Source organism: Sminthopsis crassicaudata, chromosome X (assembly GCF_048593235.1).
Source record: "Sminthopsis crassicaudata isolate SCR6 chromosome X, ASM4859323v1, whole genome shotgun sequence".
Classification (NCBI taxonomy): domain Eukaryota; kingdom Metazoa; phylum Chordata; class Mammalia; order Dasyuromorphia; family Dasyuridae; genus Sminthopsis; species Sminthopsis crassicaudata.
The window spans coordinates 13133553-13157710 of NC_133623.1; the positions used below are offsets into that span (position 1 = coordinate 13133553).

The following is a 24158-nucleotide window of genomic DNA, read 5'->3' on the forward strand; positions in this document are numbered from 1 at the left end:
TGGGAGATCCCTTAAGTGACCCCACAATTCTAGAAGGGGAACGTGAAGTGAAAATCTCTAGCTTGAGCTGTGGCCACAGCTTGGGGAAATCATGCCCCATCTCCCCGTCAGCACAGGAGGAGAGATTCCAAAGGGTTAAACGCACAATTCAATACACCAAGATTAAAGCAATTATTGTAAATTAGCTTAATCATTCCTCTATGTGCCTTCAGAGGCAGGTTTTTTTTTTTTCCCCATTGTTGCTACCAAATAAATGAAGGCTTGTAAATACAGATAAACTTAATTTTTAAAGGATTATCTATGCTCAAAGGTTCCAATGCTTTTAATTAAATTTCCCCCTGTTGTATAAAAACGAATGGCTGTGTTGTGGCAGTGTGAGACGTCAGGAGGGCACAAATGAAATGGCGGTAAAATAGTGGCCCACAGTGAGACATTTGACTTATTTTGATTTCTCCAAGCTAGGAGCCTGGGATGGGGCAGCGGGAACCTTCTTTTTTCAGCCTCTTCCCTGCCAGCATTTGGCTGACTACCAGTACGGGGATGGGGCCCCGAGGTACCTGGGATGCAGCCGGGAGGGGAGAGTCGGAGGTCAGAGGAGGCAGAAGAGATGCTCCTTCTGGAGAGGGAGGGGCCAGCTACAGTTAGGAGCTTTCTCAGAGACTGAAGTTCTCACCGATGTGCCAGAAAAAGGGGCTGGCAGGAGGGGAGGAGGTGCCATTCATACCTTGTGGATGGTCTCTGCTAGGCCCCCTTCACAGCCTTTCCTGTGCATCTGCAATGCTAATTATATCTGCTTTCAGAAAATAGAAGGCTAGAGGAAATAGCTGAGACGCACACTCCCAATTTCACTTGCAGGAACTCCACTGATTTTGTGCCTCTGTTGGAGGGGGGTGGCTGAGCCTGTACCCGTAGGGGAAGTGACCCACTCACGACACAAGAAACCATTCCAGGAAAAACAAGGATGGTGGAAAGGGGCCATCAGCACATTAAAGCAAGACTTTCTTCTGTTCAGTTTTTCCCCACTCCATACTCTAGATGATCCCTGCCTGGGCCAGTAAGTGGGCCCTGGGGATCAGAGGTGCAATGGGTGGAGCCCAGAGAAAAGAGGACTAGGTCCAGAAGCTGAGGGCTGAGGGCTCTCTCTAACCCAATCTCAATGCACTTGAGGAAGTCGCTTCCCTCCTATGGGTCAGTTTTCTCACGTGTCAAATGAAGGAGATAGACTAAATGACCGGTGGGGCCCCGAGCTCTAAACCTTAAGCCTAAGAAGCAACCCTAGCCTCGCAAGGGGCATCGCCTACTAGGGGTCCAGGAAAGAGGCAGATGAGCAGTGAAGATGTGACGAAGCACATGAAGAAGAAGCAGTGAAGAAGCCTGTGCTAAACGGCTGCTGAGGCACCCAAGTCCTAGTTTGAGCTGTCTCGGGCTAGACTGCTGCAAGTGAAGCAGGGTGGCCACAGGCCTGCGGCGGCCTCTCCAGTTCTGAGCTAGCACGATGATGGGAGGGGGGTTCAGAGCACAGAGGCGTTTGCTTGATGGTTGAGATGGTCATCTAGCATTTCTTAAGGGACTCCAGTGTGCAAGGTGTGTTGCTAAGTGCTTGTGATCCAAAGAGAAACCTTTGAGGAGCACGCAGTCTAATAAGAGAAGGTGGATCTGTGACAAGGTCTGGAACAGGAAAGAAGGGGGCATTTCAGGCAGTTGTGGTGCTGTGAAGCAAGGCTAGCGAGCCTCTCATTTGGCTCCCGTAAGAAAATGGGCATGGGGATAGTTGCTGGACCTGAGACTTTATTGGTGCAGGGAACTCCCAGGCGAGAAAACTCACTCCACTATAGCAGGTCAACACCGAGAAGATGAGGAATGAGTCCAGAATGTCACAGAATCTTTGCTCAGAGGGATTAATTAATTTATTTAAGATGCTACTGAAACTCCAAACTGTAAAACCTGAGTTCCTGTGGAGGTGAGTCACTGTTGCTTGCTAGCTTGCTAGGTAGAGGAGATGAGGTGCAGTTGGTGGGGGGGGGGGAATCACAAGGGGCCTGGAGACAAGAAGACTCGACTTCCAATGTAGCTTAAGAACAAGTCACAATAGTTAGAACCCCTCCCTCTCAGAGTAAATCAACTGATGTTTGGAAAAAGTGCTTAACAGTGCCTGGCGCCTAGCTGCTACTTTCTAAATGTTATTATTATGATGATTATTTTTCACTAAATTCCAGTTGGAAAAAAGGGAGTCAGCTGGTTGTATTGGGCCTTGAAAGGAGCTGGAGGTTTATGCTGCAGGCAGTGAGGGGGCATTGCAAGTTTTTGACTGAGAGGGGGGGCAACCCATGTGCCGTCGGAGGCCATTGGTCGGCAGCTCTTCCTTGCTGTGTGACCTCGGCAAATGACTTCACCTCTCTGGACCCTAGTTTCAAACTCTATAAAACAAAGGGGTCGAGTTATAGACCTCTCCGGCCACTTGTAGCTCTAAATTTATGACTGGAGCTGCACTCCACTCACCATTTCAATTTGGCAGTTGTCTAGAGAACGGATTGGAGAGAGAAGCAGCAGGAAGAACAATTAAGAGGCAATTATAATAATTCAGGCCGTAGCCCAGACTATGTGAGTGAAAAGAAGGGAATGGATGGGAGCGGGAACGAAGTGGGCTGGACATACAGGGGCGAAAACCACATTAAGCCATTATCGGCCATTAACGCCCTCTCCCTCATTAATTCGTCCAATGAATCATGGAAGTCCCTGCCCAGAGATCAGTTCAATACCGGGTTTGTGAGAAACTCGCCACTCAGTACTCTACACGGTCATAGAGCAACACTCAAAGGAAGGATTTCAGGGTTAAAAAGATGGCATTTTATTTCCCGGAGAACCTTGAGGTTACTGAAAGCCCTGGGCATTCTTCCCAAAGCAATGCAACCCACTCTCTCCGTCCTTCTGTTGGCCTTTGGGCCCAGCTCACGGTCTCTCTGCAGAGTCCTCGCTCTGCAAATGTAGATATTGGCATTTCCAATGGCTCCCTGGAGTAGGGTGGCGAGGATTTAGCATGGCTGTCGGTCTCTCTAGAAAAACTGGGACATTTAAGGGTCCTGAGGCCTCGCTAACGGGCCCAGGTAAGATCCCGTGTCCTTTGGAGAGAACCTAAAGGAAAATGAGAAAAGGAGATCCTTCCAAGGAGTCCCTGGGTTGTCTGGCTCCCAGATGAAGTGGGAGGGCACCTGTGGTTCCCCCATAGGGCCCAAGTAGGATAGAATGACAAGGGAACATTTGAAACCAGACAAGGGGTGGGGACGGGAGGCTGGTCAGCAAAGGAGAAAGGCGAGGCTTTCCTCGCCGATGGGGAGATGGGGAGGGATCGTCGGGAGCTCAGTTCCACCACCCGCCCAGAAACAGTAAAAGAAGGGGAGCCGATGTCACCGGCTGAATCAGAAGGCACTTTCTCTACTTGCTCTGGGGAAGGCCCATTTGGCCTCTGACCCGGGAAGTCCACCCTGTGATGAGTTTGAGCCGGAAGCCAGCTTTTCCACCTGTCAGTGGGTCTTTCAGGGATTTTGCCCCCAAGACGTTTGGTCAGAAGGAGGCTGGGCATATTTACCAGTCAGCTTTGCTATTTACACTTCCAGAGGTGGGGCCGGGGAGGGAGCAGGACCAGGCTCTCCCTGGACCTGGGTACTTAGAGGAGAGAGTGTTCCTTGCCATCTGGGACGTGAGGGCTATGCCCACTCCCGGCTCTGGCTCCAGCCACCGGCCTTAGAGCAGGGCGTTAGCTTTCCATTATTTGCCATGCCCTCTTTTTCACTGGCAGCATTCTTTATGAGTTGATGGTACTATTGAGATGATGGATGCACAAGTGCTTTGAAAAGGGCAAAATGACACAAAACAGAGGGCTTCCATCCCACCATTTTGGAGTGCCATACTGGGAAACAGTCCAAATATGAACACACCCACCTTCAGGCCTGGATTCTTTCATTTGGGATGGGGGGAGGGGCAGGAGAAGAAGCATAAAGGATGTAAACCAAAGCTAGATTGGACCATTGAATTCTATAATGAAATACTAATATAGCACCTACTATGTGTCAAGCAGGGTGCTGGGTGCTTTACCAATGCGATCTCACTTAATCCCCCTGGAAATAGAATTGCCCGAAGGTCTCACAGGCAGTAAGTTTCTGAGACTACAGAATGATGATAATAATAATAATGACACTAACTGTCATTTATATAAACTTTATTATATAGAGATTATATAACTTTATTATAAACTTAAGGTTTGCAAAGGACTTTATGTCCCTAGGGGTCCTGTGCAAACCATGTGGTGCTCTTCATTTCCTTATTGGTAAAATAAGGGAGGGAGGATTTGGACTTGATGGTCTCTAGGGTCTTTTCTGGTCTAAATAGATGAATGGCTCAAGTGCAGAGGCAATGGCAAATGTGGGGGAGGCCTAGCACAGCAGACTGTGAGCCTAAGGCGGGAGGAAATAGGGAGGAAGAGATCCTGTACCAATGACTGGCAAGTGTGAAAAAAATTCACACTGAGGAACAGGAAGAGGGAAGATGAGCACGGGGACATCCCAGGAAGTAGGTAGAATTACATCATGGTACGGTGACAACCCGGACATGGGAAGAAACGGGCAACACTAGCACTGGCCTAACAGGAGACCACTGGAGCTCAGAGGGGTCCACAGGATCCTCTCTGGAGGCCAGGCTAGTTTCCATCCTGGGCTTCTCCCCTTCCCCGCCCCCTCCCCGTGTCCCACTTCCCACCAAAGACACGCACTTGCAGACAGGTCGAGTAAATGTTGTTGGTGATGACTTCTCTGGCTGGTGTTTTTTCTCATAATCTGTTACTTCAATTGAATATATTTCCTTTTCCAGGCTTCTCCTTAACTTTGGCAGCAGTATTATAACAGGGACTCATTGTTGGCTTTTTCAGCCTCCCTAGTAAAAATTCAGGCTATCTTAGCCCTAAGGAAAAAGGAAAAAAACAAACAAACAAACAACAAACAAACAAACAAACAAAAAAACAAACAAAAAAAAAAAAACCCAGTCCCACATGGTTCTCCTTCCTTTTCCCACAAGCATCTGCTGGGAACAAGGTCCTAGAGAGGGCCTAAGGGCTTGGAGGGGCTTAGCTTCTCCCAGTTCAGGCCTGTCTAGCCCAATCAGGTTATCCTCTCTGTGGGGATGCTCATAGGCTGATTTGAAAGGCTTCTAGAAAATGGGTTTCCTTAACCTTCTCTTGAATACTGCCCACCCCTTGCACTTCACCCCTAAAGCCCATTTCCTCTGATAGCAGTCAAAGTTGGGATGAAAAGGGACCCAAGGCCAACCTCTAATGCTGTCCTCAACAGAGAGGGAGAGCTCTAAGGCCTCTCTTTGGAGATGTAAATCCCTCTTTCACTTCCAGCTCCAAGGCCCCGCTTAAACGCATTTGTTTGTTTTTGAAGTGTTTTTTTTTTTTTAAATATGAGTGTTATATTACTGACAGAGTAATTCCCTAAAGGCAGAGTCTCTGATATGGCTTAGAATCATGCTCTTTTATTCTCCTTCAGCACCCTGCTGACCTACTTTGTGAAAGGGGGAAATTCCATCATCCTCTCCAAACTTGGGCCTTCACTTTGGGATCTCCTGTTTGGTCAGAGGATACTTTCTCGGGCCGGCAGACCCGGTGAGATTTTCCCAATTTCTCTTCTCTCCTCTTCATCTTCCCTCTCTCCAACACATGGGCGAGGCCTACCAGGGTAAGTGCAGAAGGTGGAGTCAGCCTCCAGTTCTCCTGTGCCTTCTCCTCCCACCCTTCTCTGGTTCTGAAGAATTGTCCCCCCAAATTTTAAAGAGACCTTTCTCCCTTTCCTGTCACTGAGGCTTTTGTGTATCTTACACCCAGTGAAGACTCCTAGCTATTTTCTTTGTCCTTTTAAGTGAGTTGGAGGGATGGAGCTTATGTGTCAAAGGGGATCACGCAAATGGAGGCACGCATCCAGATGGACACAGAAAGTACACGAGTTGGCGTGTATCATAGTCGACTTTATTGAATAGTGAGTGTGTATTATCACATAAAGGTTGTTCCCCCCCCAAGCTATTCATGTCATTGACTGGACGCAGTTTTTATTCGTAGCTGAAATGAAAGCATCTGCCCATGCGGTAGCTTACAGATATTGAAATACTGTGACTGGGCAGCTCTGCCGCCAGCAACTCAGCACAGCCGGGGGGGCTTCCCAGTCTTGAGAATCAGCTTGCAAAGAACTCCTCGATTGCAGAGGTAGTTGGTGGCTCTACTGTAGCCCACAGAAGGAGAAATAGGGGTGCTTCTGACATACAAGAGGGAAAATCCAATCCGAGCCGAGTGGTTTTGGACTGGATGATCAGAAGGGGCAGACTTGGGCACAGCCAAGAGCGCGCATTCCACATCCAAACATGCAAAGTGGTATGTGCGGACCATGATGGGGAGGGGTGTTTAGCCATGACCCCAGTTTGGCTTGAGTACCAAGAAAGAATTAGAAAAAGTTAAACTTGATTTCTACGCAGAGACTAGAAGGGTTTGGGGCAGTTTTCTGTATAAATGGGGTCTGCAGTTTTAACAGCAATAGACTAACCGTGCGATTTCAGCAGCATCAGACTATGCTCAGTGGCTCCCTCTTTTCTGGAGGGAATTTTTCTCATGTGATTTTGCTGATCTGAGCATTGGCAGCAATTGGGGGGAGTGGGATCCCTATGAAGTTTAGAAACAATGCTTTGTAAACCATTTCACTTGAACTTCACAAAAGGCCCTAAAATATTTGTCGTTCTTGGAAAAAAGGCATTTGGGATTGCTTGGAATACAAATATAGAATCTATCAGTAACGGTTCTTTGATTCATCTTTTGAATACTAGAAAATAAGGCAAGTTCACATCTTAAAAAGGTGATCGACACACGGCCACTGCTCTCCTCCTAGCTTCACAAGCTCGATTCCGTGGCAAAATCTTCCCCCCCCCCCGCCCCCTGCTCCCTCCTCCAGCCAAAAAAGCTGTCTGAGGCCCAAAGCAGTCCCAGCGTGGAATTTCAGAAAGGCTCGGTGAAGTCTACAACACAGGCACTGTATGTTTACATAAATTAGGAGAATGTTCTATTATCAACCAGAAAACTGATATGGTTGTGAAAATCACAAGGTAAAAAGAGGGACAGAGTTGTACAAAATAGGCATCTCAAGATGCTGCTGCAAATGCTCTTCTGCCACGGCCTTTCCCAGTCCCAGGCCATACAAGGCAAAGCTGGAAGGAGGGAGAAGGCAGCCTCCGTGGAGTCCCTTCTACAGACGCTTCGCTTGGTTGGATGGTTCTAAAGTTGATGAAGTGCTTCTCCTTTTGACCCACGGCCAGTCTTATCTTCCTCATTCTTAGAAGTCAGGTGTCAATTCAGGCAAACATCCGGGCTTTTCTGTTTTCAGAAGTCTCCTACGCTGAACAGGTAACTTCCAGGATGGAGTTCTGTAAGCAGATGCCAAAAACGTCCCGCCATACATTTCCCAAATGGAGCCTAAACCACAACACGCAAGTCTGCTCTCTTGAGGGGAGAAAGAGGCATCCGTTTTCTTTCTCTTCGCATTTGTTTTTACAATGGGAATTTCTATTTTAGTTTATGACTGGAAGAAGACTAAGAAGAATGAAAACTCTTAGACAGCTGACTTGGAGAGTTGTGTTACTTTGGGATCGTGAGAGCAGTGACCACATCTGAGGAGAGAGGACTGATTTTGATTTAAGCGGTAGAGTATGACAGCCAAGGGGAGGCAGAGAAGGATGCTATCAATGACATTTCGCACCTGACCTTCCTTTTTTTAGGCTCCACTGTTTGCCTTGGTTATCAGGCTGAGTCTACATAGGCAGACTATATAGTAAGGTTAAAAGTAAGGCTTTTCGAGCCATAAGATTCAGCACTTCCCCAAGAGCCTCCAGCAAAAGGAAATCCTGCCGTTACTGGAATTGCTGAGGATCGCACCGATTCCACTTGTGAGATTCAGCCCATCATCTCTCCAGCCCCCAGGAGAACAAAACAACACCACAGAACGTAGCTCTTCTGTTCTGGGGACCCTAGTGAGAGCAGAAGAGAGGATTTCCCCTCCAAAGCCAAGAAGCCGTGGGGCACTTTGTGGTCAGAATAACAGTAAGGCCCTCCTCTTTTGATGACCAGATGCTAAATGGTCCCACAAGGGACCTCTGATTGGTATCTGTTGGATGTTCCCTACCAGCCAGCTCAGGACTCTGGTCCATGCATGCTGGTTTGTGGTGAGCAAAGTGAGGAAGTGAGGGGCTGGGAGCACTTCTCTCTAACCAAATGGAGGGCTCTCCTGGAGGCTGGGGAGGACCAGGGAAGGCTCTCTCACTGCCTTGGACTTAGCCGGTCCCCTTGGCGTCCCATGTGGCATGGCCAGGGAGCGAGGAAGAAGACGGCCCTGGAGCGAGGAGGGTGGGCAGGATCCTTTTTGTCTCTAAGACGGAAGTCATGATACTAGAATTTTGAGACTCTTCCTTAGCAGAAACAGGGAAATGGGAGTTGTTTTTTCTCAAAAATAGCCATATGAAGTATCTGTAGAAAGTATACATAGACATATATGCACAATTAGAAAAGAGCCCCTTTAAATCAACTTGAAGACACCCTCTGGAGATGATTCCATCAAAATTGGGCATGATTTTTGAAGTAGTAGCAAACTCTAGACTGACGACGAAAAGTTGAATTTCAGCCAAAGCACGTGAATCCGTCCTATTGCCCTGGAGACCAGAATCTAAATGACGTGAGTTCCGCAAGTGTTCTCAGGCTCACTGTGAGACCCGGTTTTGCTCTTCTAGGCCTGGGACCTTCCTCTTCTCTATCCAGCACTGGCTTTCTTTATTTTCTTACCTATCCCTGTGAATACACTCTAATGCAAGTCCTTACACAGAACCACCCATATTGCTGACTCTGGTAATTGTGTTTCTATCAGTACAATCAAGGGGCTTTGGGATTTAGCAGTAGATTTACAGACACACAGAATTTGTATTTTATTCACTTTCTTCTTTGCCACATGAGTCCACGCTGAACTCTGTTCAAAATGCCATTCGGTTTCCGTCACCACTCTCCGAGGTCTTTGGCCGCAGGACTCATGCGGATGCGATGGCTCCGTTGTGGCGGGAGCGTGACCTTTCTAAAGGTGCCCGTCTGTTATCTGTAAGACAGAGAACACAACTTCCATAAGCATTACAGCCCGGCTATTGCATAAGAGCAAGAGGTTTTTCAGACACATCTGAGAAAAATCACTTCAAATGATCCTGTAAATAAGTTAACGCAGCCCATAAAAGCAGCACGGCTGCTAGGCCGAGTCCTATAGTTCCACAATCAGCACTAAAATGATTTTTGGGGTAAAGGAAGTCAGAGAGATAAAAGAAAGGAGAGGTAATGGCAGATTCACTGGCAGAGATGTTACTGTGAAAGGCTCGAGGGATGGTTAGTACCTTTTGTGGGAAAGTCATTTGATTTGGCATATTTGTATTTTCTTTCTCGGCTGCTCTACAAGGTGAGCCTGAGAGAGCCGAGCGGGAATGGGTTTAGGGCTTTGGCCCTTGACCTCTGCGTCCCTCAGACCTGCTAGCTAGCATCTGCCCGTCTGTGTGACCTGAACAAATTCAGTGCCTTATATGGTCGTCACGGGGACCAAAAATGAATATCCCTCCCCTCTGTCTGTCATGGGAAGACCAAAGTTTTCTAGTACTCAGAGTCACCGGAAATAATTTTTGCTTTCAAGGGAAACTGCGTTTTGATGACGACTATACCATGTTATTATCACCTCTGTTTTATACCCAACTTACACGCAATTGACGTGGGTGAACGTCCTTTTCTGACAGAAGCCTAATGTACCGAGAATGGGACTGGGTCCCTAGAAATAATGCCTACCAGCTGTACTTCTCTACAGGCTAACACTCTATACCTGTTAATTTGCTAATTCACACAACATCCCCAGGAAGTAAGCCCATTTCCTTCTATCCTATTATCTTCCTGGTTACAGGGCAAATCACAAGTATGATCGGGGTTATAATGCAGAGTGAACGCTCAAACATTAGGTCAGGCTTCTTTGGGAGCTGGACTTTGGAGACCGTTTCCTTCCGGGATGGGATCTGGCTAATGAAGATCCGATGACATCGGGCATTATGTCTGTCCCCTAGTAAGGTTGGCCGGGAGCATCTCTGGATTGATTCTAGCTCCTTGATTTACAGAACAGAGGACAGCTAACTGGCTCTCCTGACCTTGGGCTCATTAGCACTGTGTTGGAATTCATTGAATTGCCAGGCTTCTTGAGGGCCTGGGTTACTCTGAAAGGCCCAGTGGGGTTGGCTGAGTGGACTTTCTTTACAAAGACACACAGCTGAGTAATGGGGAACTCAGTGATCTTTGAAAGATGCCATTAAAACGATGTCATTTTCCCAACGAGCATCATAACCATAAGTGTAGAAACGACGTTCACGGATAAACGGCCGCTAACTTAGATCACACCACTTGGCCGGAAAGATCAATCCGGAAGGTTCTTTTCTCTTCCTTTCGGCCCCTCAGAGCCAATGAGATCATGACAGAAGCGTTCCCGCTTCTAGTGGTCTCCTGCGATGGAAGTGTTCTGTCATATAGCTGTGGTCACCTGAGCCCCAAGGATGGTGCTGGAGGTGGTGGTTTGGGGAGCTTTCTCCTACAGTGGGGCATGGGGAAGCCTAGGGCACCTCGTTAAACAGCCTCACTGTGAGAAATGTAGTACCTTCACATTCTAGCCTCTTGGGAAGGGACCAAGACTAAGTCTGGTACTTTACAGTGCCAGGTGGGGACAGGCAAGGGAAGTGTTAGAACGGGGCAATCAGCTGGGCCATCCTTTAGTCACCTTCTGGTCTGAGGTAACGGTATGATTTGGGGAAGACACGATTTGACCATAATGGGTGGATGGGTGGGAGTTGGCATTCTCAACACGGGTAAAATATGCTATATTTTGCCTGTTGTATTTATCGCATCACCTGTGTCTCTACAGGAGAGCAGGGAGACAGTTTCTGTGGCCCTGGTGGACAGTAGATAGAGCCCTGGGCCTCAGATATCTGCTAGCTGTGTGACCCTGTGTGTCATTTAGCTCCAGGAGGAAACTGAGGCACAGAGGTTATCTTCCTATCTACCGAAGAGGACAGGGAGGGAGGGTTCTACAAACTAAGAGGTGGGGAAATAAGGAACCGGTAAATGTTAGGGACAGGAGGGGAAGATGAAAGGCAAGGTCAAAGGCCAGCAAGTAGGCCATTTTGACTGGATGGCCAATAAGTGAAGAGTTTTAAATGACAAGGTTTCAGGATTTTCTGGTTCAGGACAGTTTTGAGCCAGTGGGGGCTCCAGAATGGGGGAGAGATGTAGGCAAATTTGTTCAGCAGCTGTCTTTCTTAACCCTGAAAATTGCAAGAAACAAGTTTTTTGTGGAAGTATGCCATCTCAATGTTATACCCATCTGGCCTGGGTGTGATTGTAGTGAAGGTGAATGATGAAGGACGAGGCCAGAAGCTGCTACAAACATCACGGCTGGAGGGTGGATTAGAAGCTGATAGAACAGCGGGAGATTGCCATCGGTACACACGGGACACGATGAAGGCCTTAATTAGAACCGTGGCTCTGTAGTGGAGACAGAGAAAAGCAAGGGGTAAAGGGTAGGATCGGGCTGAATATGAAGCTGTGATAGCTAGTGGTCGCATACAGATAAGAGGCAGTCATAGAACGCCATGGTAGAGGGAGCACTAGGCTCACCAGTCAGGAAAACCTGAATTCTGATGACCTCTAATGTCCAGTGGAGAGAGCTTTTAGCTGTAAAAGGGATACTTTGAGGAGAGGGAAAAGACTGTGACAGATTGCCAGGAAAGATGGACTTGGCTGGAAGAAGAGACATCACTTTGTCAGAAATTGAAGCGGGGGAAGAGTAGGAATGGGAACATTTGATAGTGAATCTCCATTTTCTCAGTAAGGCAGGAGCCCTTTGAACAATAGGATGGGGAGAAGAGAAGGTTTTGGTTGGATAGCCATTGAGAAAGTGTATCGGGAGGTCGATTCCGGTCCAGCTTCTTAAACTGTGGTTCATGACCCCACATAGTGGGGTCATACTATGTGATTGATTGCTGATACATGTTTGATTTGTATACCTATTTTATATCTCTCCCTCTATCTAGGGAATGATCAGAGGATCGTCATGCAGTAGTGAGGGCCCAGTTCAGACTGAATGGTACAAAACAGTAGTGGGCCAAATTAGTTGCTTGGACCCCTTCCTCCAGGAGTGGTCAGCACAACCAGAATGGGACCTGAGATGGCAAATGGCCGATGGTTACAAAAAAGATCAAAGAGTCACTTTGGGGGAATGAGACACAGAAAGTAATAGGACAGTTAGGAAGTGTGGTCAGAGAGAAACCTCCTTGTTGGGGGCAAAACACATAGCTAGGTGGGTGAGAGTGAGATCAATAGTAACCCAATTCTGCATGCAGTTGAGGAAATGGGATGCCAAAAAAACATCTAATTCAAAGTGTCCTCACAGAGAAGGGCAAGAGGAGAAGTCATCTCAGAGACAATGAGGGGGTGAGAGGGAACAAATCCATTTCATCAGGATTGAGGAAATGTGCCCCGAATAGGGAAGGAAGCTCTCATGATAAATTAAACAATTCCAGGGCAATTTTCATCTCAATGACACAGTTACACTGTTAAACTAGAAACAGGTTGCGCCGGGTAATCGATATCCTTCATTACGTGCAAAGAAATCCACCCAAGGAAAAATGAATACTTGCATTATGGCAGTGTCTTAGGCCAGTGGAAGAGATGGAACTTATTTTAATGAGGACAGTAATGGAAAGCAATAATATTAAAGGACTTCACAGACTACTGTGACTATAGACATACAACTCCCATTATCTGTAATAGGACTTAAGCACATGTAATGATAACAAAATATACTCCTAAATGTCTTTCCATTTGGAAACGTGGTCTAGGTACTCGCATGCTTTCACATGGAAAATTGTGATAGCAGAATTGATTTCACGTGGAAATTGCCAAGGGTCAAGTGTGGGCAGTTTCCCTGGACTAGGGAGTGGAGGAAACATCTGCACGGTGACCGTCTTTGCTCTTTTCATCTTCGTGTTCATCATTAGCTTGATTATTAAGAAAGAGTCTCAATGGTTGCAATGGATTTATTAATTCAGGGGCTTGTTATCAGCATCAACTCTGCTGTGCTAGGAGAAAAAGAAAGCGTATCTTCTCGAGCGGTTGCAGTATGATTCCCTCACTTTTCTCAGATCCCTCCTGTCAGGCAGTGACTTGGCGCTTTGCCTTGATTAGGACCCTTAGAGTTGCAAGTCTAATAATATCGAGGTTCATTCAAGCAAACTCAATTATGGTAACTTTAAGGAGCTAGAGATTCATGATAAAAGGAAAAGCACATGGCACAACAGCATAGCTTTAAGGCACTAAAACTTCATCCATATTAAGCTTCAAATGTCAAAAATCTCTATGCTACCTTTTATCTTCTAGGAACAAGATAGTTCCCAAACATGCAGAACCAAACTCTGGAGATTTTCGATGACTATCATTTACATAATTGATAAGTGGACTTCAGAGAGACTGTACTTTTGAAATTCAGTCAAAAATATGACTCACAGGGGAAAACAATCTATCATTTAATATTTCAACCGCATAAAATCTCTGCTGTTGATTACCTTTAGGCCCAATGCAAAGCACATTTGGCCGTTAAACAAAATGTCATTGTGGATTTTTTAAAAATTCTGAACTTGACAGGGATCAAATAAAATGAGCATTTTGACATTACAAAGCAGAAAGGAAAAAGGATTGTACGTGACGTCATTAATCTGTTACATGTAGTTCCCCCTCCCCTCTCTGGGACATACTACATTCAACATGTAACTATTGAAAGTTGTCCTGTTGATCTCTATATCTTTTGAACTGTCTTTCTTTTCTCTTTTGTGCATTAAAGAAAAATGTTTCTTCTAACAACCTTATGGATAGACTGCTCTGTACTCTCCAACCTTTGTAATAATCATGCTTATTAGTCAAATAGATGGAAGTCCCCTGTCGTCCATGCCCCAACATAGCTGTCTCATTCTGCTTCTTGAATTCATCGCCTTTCAGCCAATTGAGATTGTTTGGCTTTTCTTTCCAGTGGGCTGTTACTGTACGGATTATTCTCTTAGTTCTGCTCATTTCACTGTGCATCACTTCATCCAGTCTTCGTAGTTTCTTGAAAACCATTCCTTTGTCATTTCTTATGGCAGGATAACATTCCATTATGCTCATATACCATACTTTGTTCTTCCATTTCCCTTCCCTCCCCATCCTGATGAGTTTCCAATTTTTTGCTACAACAAAAAGAGCTGCTATAAATATGTCTGTATATATGAATCCTTTTCTTTTTCCCTCTGAGCTAGAAAGCCTACTGGTGCTGTTATTGGGTCAGAGGGGATAGATAAATTCCAAATTGCTTTGCAGAATTACCAGACTAATTCACAGCTCCATCAATAGTGCATTAAGGTGCCAGTTTTCCTGTAGTTCCTCCAATATTTGTCATCAAATCAGCATGAGGCAAGACCTTAGAGTTGTTTTAGTTTGCCTTTTTCCCGATAATTAGCGAATGATGTGGAATAGTATCTTTCGTAGGGTTTTTGGTGGCTGGGAATTCTTTCTTTCATCACTGGGGAGCTGATATTGGGGAAGTAGCTCTTTTTACCTATATAATTCAGATCTGAGATCTGAGAAGATTTTTCCCCCCAGTTAACGGTCTCCCTTCAAATTAGTTTTGTTGGTGCAAAAACTTGGACAATTTATATGTTATCATCTTGATTGGTTAGGAACCCATCTCCTTATCTATAGAAGCAAAACATTTTTCTTTGCTTATTATGCTAATTTGTTTTAATGTGTTCGGAATCCAACTGAGTTTCCAGTTGGAGCTTCTCTGAGTATATGGTATGGGCTCTCGATCTAAATTTAACTAATGCTGCGCCACTTTGCACTCTTCTCAAATAGTGAGCTCTTACCACAACAGTGGAGGACTTGAAGTTTATCTGATGATTTTCTGCTCGGGTTCATTTGTTGGGTCATATGCACCTAATCTGGTCCATTGATCAACTTTTCACTTGTTTTACATCTAATACTAAAGAGTTTTGATGATTAATGCTTTGTAGTTGAGTTTGAGATCTGGTACTGCTAAAGCCTCCTGCCTTCCCATTTCATTTCCCCATTAGTTTTCTTGAACTTCTTGGCCCGTTGATACTTCAGATCATTATCTTATGTTCTAGCTCTGTAATCTCTATGTCATTTAGAATGGCAGTGAATAAGGGAAGCAATTTGATTGACTGAATGAAAGAAGTGTTTATTGAGTGCTTACTATAACATGGACACAGAAACATTAGAGTTCTCGCTCTCAAGGAGCTCACATTTGAATACATATGGAAGGTTTTAGCTACAGGTCAGATTGTAACTCCTCTTCTTTCATGCCCTTGCTATTGACAGATTCACATTATTTTGTGATGTTGAACCACGTGATAGTGCCAAGAACGTTCTTTTCTGGGTCTTTAAGGGCCACAGCCATAGTATCTGCGGGAGCAGTTACCAGGCTGTCTCTCCACAGAGACTGCTTTCCAAGAGTTTGACTGGAGACACTGTCATTCCCCAAACACCAGAGTTTCCAGGCCTTTCACAGGAATCAGAAGAGACGGCGGACATGATAATGATGGAAGATGGACTGATCTGTCTCATGCTGCCTCATCTAGGCAGGTTTGCTTGCTCTCTTCTCCAAAGGAAGTTGTTTCCCTGCATCCCAGGTTATGAGAGCCTTGCCATGAACAATTAAATTTTTTTTTCCAATTGCTTAGAGCTTTCTATTTCTGTACAGGGTGATTTATAATTGTACTCCTGTAGTTACTGTTTGCCTTCTGGAATATCCTGCCAAATATTTGCTATAATCTGTAGTTATTTTCAATTTCTCTTTCTAGCTCATTGTATGGGTTTATTTTATATCCTGCAACTCTGAGTTATCATTTCACTTAATTGTTAGCTAACTCTTTAAATACGTCTACACCATCTCACCATCTGCAAAACAAACAACACAAACAACAATGCTTCTCTCTTTGCTTTTGCTTATTCCCTCAGTTCTTACTTCTCGGGTTGTGGTAATTAGCATCCTAGTGCTACCATCAAATGATAATGGTGACTATAGACATCCTTCATTTTGGAGGAAAGGCCTTTAATTTATCTCAGTTACATAAAATGGTGGCTCTTGATTTCAAATAGATATTTCAAATAGCTTATCATATTAAGGAATGGTACTTTTTTGTGGCGTCTTTTCCCACTCAACAGAAAAGGATGTTGAGTTTTGTCAAATTGATATAATCTTGTAAATATTGTTTTTAGAATTTTTCTTAGATTGAACCATCTCTGAATTCCTGATATGACTCCAAGTGCCTAATATCCTATCCTCTTTTTAAAGTTTTAGCCTTCTGGCCAATATTTTTACATCATCTTCATTAAGGATATTGGCTCACATTTTTTCCCCTCTGTTTTGTCTCTCTCTGGATCAGGTTTCAAGATGATATTTGTATCTTAAAAGGGATCTGATAGAATCCCTTTTTTTTCTTACTTTTGCAAACAGTTTCGGTAATGTTACAATTAATTTCTCTTTGAACGTCTGCAGGAATTCACTAGTAAATCTGTATTGTTCTGGGGTTGACTTTTGCACATGAGGTGAAAAATACATTTACCCTCTTTAATGGGGTCTACATTTGGATCCTAAGGTCAATTTGCTTGCCACCAGGTGAAAGGTCTTTAGCTGGATCTTAATGAAGAGAAAAGATAAGATGCTAGATCTCTAAACTTGGAAACATCTACTCAGAGTCCTAGATCTCTGCATATGTCTTTAATGGCATCTCCTCTGGTGTCCGTCCCTCTGTCTCTAAGTGTGGTGGACATCACCCTTTCATATAATAGCTTTTCTTCTATATACACACAGGGTGTCCCAAAACAGTGCAGTTTAAAGATCTCACAATGTACACGTATACATACAATACACACATATAATGCTCAAATATATGACTATCTTTGTTATATGTGCCAGACTGTGAAACAGGAATTTGGTCACAAGTGACAAAAAAGGAAAATCCTCCTCTTCCTCTCTCTGCCAGATTCAGTAAGGCTTTTCTATCAGTTATCTGGGAACAGTGTTCTTCAATCATTTCATTTTAAAAGAAAAAAGGCATCCTTGGAATCTTTCTATTTGCAGATAACATGAGTTACGTATAAACCCTGGATAGGCCCCTGAAACGATTCTTATTGTTTGTCCTTCCCTTCAAAAAGGACCCGACGACACCTCTAGGTGATGTCTTGGCTGGCATGTAATTAAGGCAGAATACTAAAACAATTAATAATTTCAGGAAAGTGGCAGGGCGAACAAAGAGACAATCCCATTTAAAATAACTACAAATTGTCCACATAAATCTGGCAGTTGATCATCTATCAAAGTGCATATAGGATTTACATGAATATGACCTAAATAACTAGAGAGATAGCAATGCTTATGGTTGGGCAAGGGTTGTGTAACAACACTGGCGTGTATGGGATTAGATTAACACAACATTATTTTGGAGATTAGGAAAAAATTCACCTGGAGGAACAAAAAGGTTGAGGCTCTCTAGAGAAATAATGGGGGAAAGAAAGGAGCCCAGCACCTCCTGCTTTTGGACTCTTCTATCCAAGGCCTCTTGAGCTTTCCAGGTATATAGGATGTAGACCATTATATCAGATATATACCAGTACATAGGGATACAAATAAACCATTTCTTGAAAATCAATTTTAACTTCCTTATCACCCTTGCAGTTACATGATCCCATCTGCTCCCCACAATCCACAGTTTGAGATAGGGGCAGCGAGGTGGCACAGTGGAAAGAGCACCAGCCCTGAAGTCAGGAGGACCTGAGTTCCAATCTGGTCTCAGACACTTAACACTTCCTAGCAGTGTGACCCTGGGCAAGTCACTTAACCCCAACTGTCTCAGCAAGGAAAAAAAAAAAGTTATACAGAAAATAAACCAGATAAGGTAAATTAGACCTAGGAGCATTTGAATACAATAATATATTATTTGTTAAACCCAAGGGCACTAAGTACTATGGTAAAGACTCCTTATTTAGCAAAAACTAGGCATAGACTAATACTTACTGGCAAATATCAGAATAAACTCCAATAGGATATATCAGCTGAATGGAAAGGCTTCCAAAATTGGAGGTCAAGGTAATTGAGATGGTGATAAAAGACAGAATGAACAATTTAGATTACATGCAAATAGATGAAAAGCTTTTCTACCTAAGCAAAGGAAATGCAGTTAGAATCCAAGAGGAAATCTTTAATTTGGAAGAAAAAAAAAAAAGATCTTCATGGCATTCCTTTCCCACAAAATCTATATATCCAAGATACGCAAATGGAGAAGAGGTAGTCTCCAAAGGATCCAAACAAACAATTCTCCCAAATGAAGAAATTCAAGCTATTAACAGCCACATGAAAATGCTCTGAGTCAATAATAAGAGAAATGCAAATTAAAACAACTCTATCACAGCACCTCCCAACAGTCACATTAGCAAAGGTGACCCGAAGGTGTTATCAGGCTTCAAGCCCACTAGTGTGCCAGGGACTTTTTTTTAACCATTCTGGAAAACAATTTCAATGTGTCCACAAAATATCAGTTAAATAGTATGACGCCTTTGACCCAGTTAGTGATATTATTTCCCTTGTGTACCCCAAGGAGATCTAAACTTATGGGAGCATTTTTCTTTGAAGCAAAAGTGGTCATCAGTTGGAAAATGACTGAATAAATTGCCATAGATGAATGCAATGGGATTTGCCTGCATTATAAGAATTGAGGAACACAAAGGGAAAGGACAAAGAAAACAACTTATCCAAATTCTGCCAGAAAAATAACGTGAAGAGAAAGAATGCAAAGTTAAACAGTGCCCAGTCAGGACTTGGAAAGAGGATATGGAAACAGCGGTATGGGACAATGCAGGCGTCCTTCCCTGTGGCCGATGTGGAGGTTGGCTTTTCTTGACTGTGCGTATTTCTTATCAGGCAGGGCTCCTCCCTGGAGAACAGTGATGGGGATGGAAAAAATACAGCTTCCCCCTCCCTGAAATACACGGGTGCACATACCCGCACATATAATGCACACAGAGAAAAACTGAACTACAAAACCAAAATTGCCTCCCTCTAAAACCACTCGATGTTTTCTTGTAAAAAACAAAAAAACAAACAAACAAAAAACAATCGTGTCCCGTTGGACCATGATATTGAAACCATTCCTTGAAATCTTTACTGTGACTTTGTTCCATGAGTCTATGTATACGGATGTATAACAATTATTAGATTTAATATCTGAATGAACTCAGGTTCCCATTAGAGCCAAATGCTTCAATGACCCCATTATTTTGCTTCCACCACTCCCAGACCTTGATTGACTTAATTATTCTGACTAATGAAACATTTAGGACACGAATTCCTGATTTGTTTTAAACCAAGAGGGATGATGAACAGTGCTTCTCCTTAAAACAAATCACTGCACAGAAGAAATGAAGAGCGAGAGGCAAGTCCAAGCTCGACAGTAGTTTTATTTACCTGCCGTGTCTCATTTATCTGCATCCTCCTCAAGCCCGGCTTGTCAGGCATACAGTAGGCATTTACTAAATGATGATTGTTTAACGAACTCCAAGGATGTGGTGACTTGGCTGTTTAGATTACTCCTTAGTTCCCGGTATGTATCTGTGTTTTCATTCTTCCAAGTAACACTCGAGACAAGAAGCATCCTTCAGCAGTTGAAAGGGGACCAGAGCTCAGTCTTGGCCCCCTGCTACATCTACTCATCTTTAAAGTAACTAATGTGCAAAAGAGCAAAGAAAATGCTTTGTAGAGCAAAGCCACTGGCAAAGAAGGGACATAAATGAATGCAGGCCAGAATTTCCACCATGACAGTCCCCGTGTGAGGAGCATGCCCTTTTACACTCAGATAGTTAAGGTCGTGTTCTTTGTCTTTGTAAAAAGACAGAGCCCAGCAGCTCGAACCACCTGCGCTAGAGCATTACCTGGGAGCGAGGACTGCCACAGAGAGAGAATCTCAGAGACTTGCAGTTAGAGGGGACCTCGAAGACTGTCTGGTAGCTTCCTGGATCTGAAATTGCAGCCCCAAGTTGTCAGGCAGCCTTCATGTGAACACCTCCAGTGTATACTAGCGGCACCTCTGGCCAGCTCCTACTCTTTCTTCCTAGATTGTTATTGTTTTGTGGCTAAGCTCCCTCTTCACATCTCCCCCCATGCCAAGCCTTCTTTTCCTCTCAGGTTTTCCAGCCATCCTTGAAAGGTGGTCTCTGTCATTGTCAGTGTCCTTGTCTGAGCATGCTTCAACCGTCAGTTTCTTTCTTTAAAACATGGGGCTTCCAGTGTGAATAAAGAATCAGCTGCTTCAGGTGGAGAACCAGGCTTTGGATGTTGACTGCTACTAACCCTGAGCAAGGCCCGGCCCCGTCTGGGTCCCCATTTCCTCATCTACCTCTCAATGGTACATCCTGTTATTGCAGCCCAAGATCAGAGCCGCTGTTTTTGGCTGCTGGATCCTATCCCCACGTTCATCCCTAGAGCTTTTGTTGGGGACATCCGCACCTCAATAATAGACTTCCCTCTCCCTCTTCTCTGGCAGAGTTTGTGAACTCCTTTACCCCTCTGCCATTTGTTTGTATGAGATTTGCTCTGTGGTTGTAGATGTTTTTATGTTCCGGATTCTCCCACCCGCGTAGCTGACTGACTCCTCGCCCCTGTGTAATCCCTAGATTGCAGAAGTATGCTACTTTTGCTTTCATTCAAGTCCTGGTTCAAAATGCTTAACAGAACAGGGTGAAGGAGAAGTCCCAATGACCCCACCTCCTAAGCCACCCAGCCTTTGGCGCCTCAGCTCTTCTAACATCTTCTCTCATTGCTGGTGGCTTTCAAAGACCCTTCCAGATTTCATGCTGCCAATTCTGAATGTATGTTAATAGCGCAAGAAGTTAAATTTCTTTTCTCCAGAAGTGAACAAGGAACACAAGTGATAATGAATTGGAGACTTTTATAGCACCCATTTTTTCTCATCAGTGAATGCATTTGTCTTTTAAAAGAATGAACGCGACATCAAAGAGGGCCCCTTACCCCTTGCCTCCTTTCCCTAATGATATGGAACGGCTGCTAAGCCTGCAGTAAACGTGTTGATGTCCAGTTGAATTCTCATCATTTTATAATCCAATCTGATTCCTTAAAAAAAAAAAAAAAAAAAAAAAAAAAAAAAAAAAAAAAAAAAAAAAAAAAAAAGGCAGTCCCAGGCGACCAGCACCAGCTCCTGCTTCAAGGCATTTCCTGCCATCAGCCTTCACTTGGGCACTTCAACCCCAAGTCCCTGATTTGACAGAGCACATACAGGGTAAGGGGAGAAGTCTCTGATTGGCTCCTCTCCAAAGGTGCCCGATGGGAGTCAGTACTGATTCCTTCCAGGGCTACCATTGCAAATGCCAGCTGCAAGTCCGAGGGGAAGCTTGCGAGCTCTTCCTTATGACGTTTTATTAAAGGGCAGCACAAGAATGCAGCTGACTCAGTGGAATTTTTCTTCTTCTTCTCTCATTCCCCATAATCCTTTGGAGCAGCCTTCTCATTTCCTAGAAGCTACTGACTTGGAGGATTTATCTACCAAATGCCCCAAAAAGCATCCCCACACATTGTCATTAATTTATCCATTCTCCCTTGATGTCAATTTGCCTTTCGGTATTCCCCTCTTACATATTTAAAAAGCCTAATGTTTATCATTATTTTATTTTAAAATTTTTATTTCCTAGCCTAGAGAGCCTTATTAATTTTTACAATATTCCCTTTCTGGCTTAAAAGAAAACTACAATGGATCTGCGGTCCTTTCTGAGATGTTTCAGTTGTATATGGCCTTATCATGAATGGAAAAAAAAATAATTAGCAGAATTTTAATTTTCCCACTGATGTTACAGTAGAAAATATTAGTAAAAAAACCACTCAAGGACAAAAGCCTTTAAATTCCATCTGTTACAGATCTTTGGTTACATGAGGGAAATCCGGTTTGGCTTAGGGGGCTCTGGGAGCTCTTAGTGATGTCAGAAGGACAGGTATTTTTCTCTTGTCTCTCCCTGTTACTTTACATGGGGGCAAGCAGAGTAAACTTCTTTGCCCACAAGAGTGCTGATTTTCTACGAGTTCCTAAATAAACATCTTCTTCCTTATGGCCCCAGCTCATCTCTTGGTCCCAGTAGGGCCTGGGGTTTGAGCTGTCTGGCCGCCTCCCCAAATACTCTCATCTTCTTAAATGACATCCCCATGAGTTCATCTCAGACTTGCTCCCCTCATTTGGACACACATGGTCGGCAGGTATTTCACTTCTGTTTCTTCACAAAGGATCAGCGCCTCCCCCTTGTCTAGTGCACCGTTCTGGACCCTTTTTGTCCGGGAGCTGCACAAACAATTCTGCTATGTTTCAAACCAAGCTGATGCTATTGTAATCTGGAAATGTCTGAAAGGTCCGAGGGGAAGGCTTGGCAAATGACAGTGGAGCTTTAAGGTGAGATGGGACCTTCAGGCAGCTGTGGATGGTGGAGCTGGAAGTGAAGGCCTAGTTGGGGTCAGCACCAGGCTAACAGGAGGGAGGGTTAGAGGTGGGTGATGAGAGAAGTGAAAGGTTGCTTAATGTTGTCATTAGGGTCGTCCATAAAAGGCCTCCCTTCTACCCCTTCATGGTGTGCTAGGACAGCTAGCTGTAGCCTGACGAATAAATACAGAAAAAAACCATGTCAGAAAGCTGCTCAGATGAGGGAGTGAAAGGTCTTTCATCTTCTTCAACATCAACGGGCTGTACCATAGGCCTCACAGGGGGCAGCTGTTCTAAACCCTCTCCATCAAGACTAGCAATCCCACTTGTACTTGTCCCCTGGGAGAACTCCCCTCCCCCCCTCCTATGATTTGTGTTCCCCTCTTAAGATGGCCAACACCCCATCCTTACACACACACACACACACACACACACAGTAGCTGAAAGAGCCTGTGAAATGGGACTTGCTGGAATGGCTTCTTCCTCCCGGTACATTTCTTCTCTTGAGGTGGAGTGAATTAAGTGGCTGCCTTTGGAGTCTGGGGGTGAAAATGACTTGATGTTCGGCGCTGTCCAAGGTGGCGTGTAGTGCTGGCGGCCCCAACACTAATGGCCCAAGTGAATCTGTGACAAAGAAGTTCCCAAGAGTCAAACTCAATGAACCGAGAGAACATCGCTTGAATGTGGATACTTTCTTGGCGGCTCCATTACTACAGGACCTAGTATACATATAAATTAATGTAAGTGAACCAAGTTCTTTTCACTAACTTGGCAAGGACATTGCTTTTGCATTCTTCTTTTTGTTTCTTCATTCAGATACCACTGCCCTGGCTCTTGGCCATCCTAGCACTTCTGTTCTTAATTTTCCTCACTTTTTGCTTGGCCCATCCCATCGGCCTTCTTTTAGTGACACCTCTCTGTTAAAACAGTTCAAATCTCACCTTTGCAGCCAGTTTGTTCTACTTAAAAAGCGTCAAAGGAAACAAAACATAAAACCCGAGGAGAGGGGAGACTGCAACTTCCTTCAGTCTGCAGTGACAGCTTCCTTTCCAGGGACGGAGAGGAGGAGGGCTCTCCTTCATGGCCTGTTTGTGTGTTGGCGCTGAGCTGAGTGATGCCCAGGGAAGGCCAAACGTTCGGTGGGGAGCCTCTGGTATCTTGGTCCCAGGGACATTTAGGTCGCAGTAGCCACAAGTGAGAGATGGAGGATCTGTGCTCTCAAGTGGTGCCATCACCCCCACACATGCCTTGAACTAATCAGGACGGGCTGTAGTCTCCTCTCGTGTCTGCAGCCTACCCGGCAAGCCAAAAGCTGGGCTTCAGACTCCCTTCTGTCCCGTCTTCCTTCTCTTGAAAAACAGCTTAAGGACTCCCCAGCTGACCCCTTTCGGCAATCCCTTCTTACTTGCTGAGCAACAGCCTAATTAATGAATGCCAAATTCTACAGTGAGTGCCAGGAAGAGTGGAGGTTACCTGTGAAAGAGTATCTGCCT

The 24158-nt window shown here is 44.6% G+C and overlaps 1 protein-coding gene across 1 annotated transcript in view; it reads right to left on the bottom strand.

The window, feature by feature from the left end:
- Positions 1–5998: 5998 nt before the first annotated feature.
- DIAPH2 (diaphanous related formin 2) overlaps positions 5999–24158 on the bottom strand; it is an 865016-nt gene continuing 846856 nt past the window's right edge. Inside the window, exon 28 of the mRNA XM_074277738.1 lies at positions 5999–9167. Coding sequence (XP_074133839.1) covers positions 9103–9167 — 65 coding nt within the window. The 3' untranslated portion in view covers positions 5999–9102. The remainder of the gene's footprint in view (positions 9168–24158) is intronic.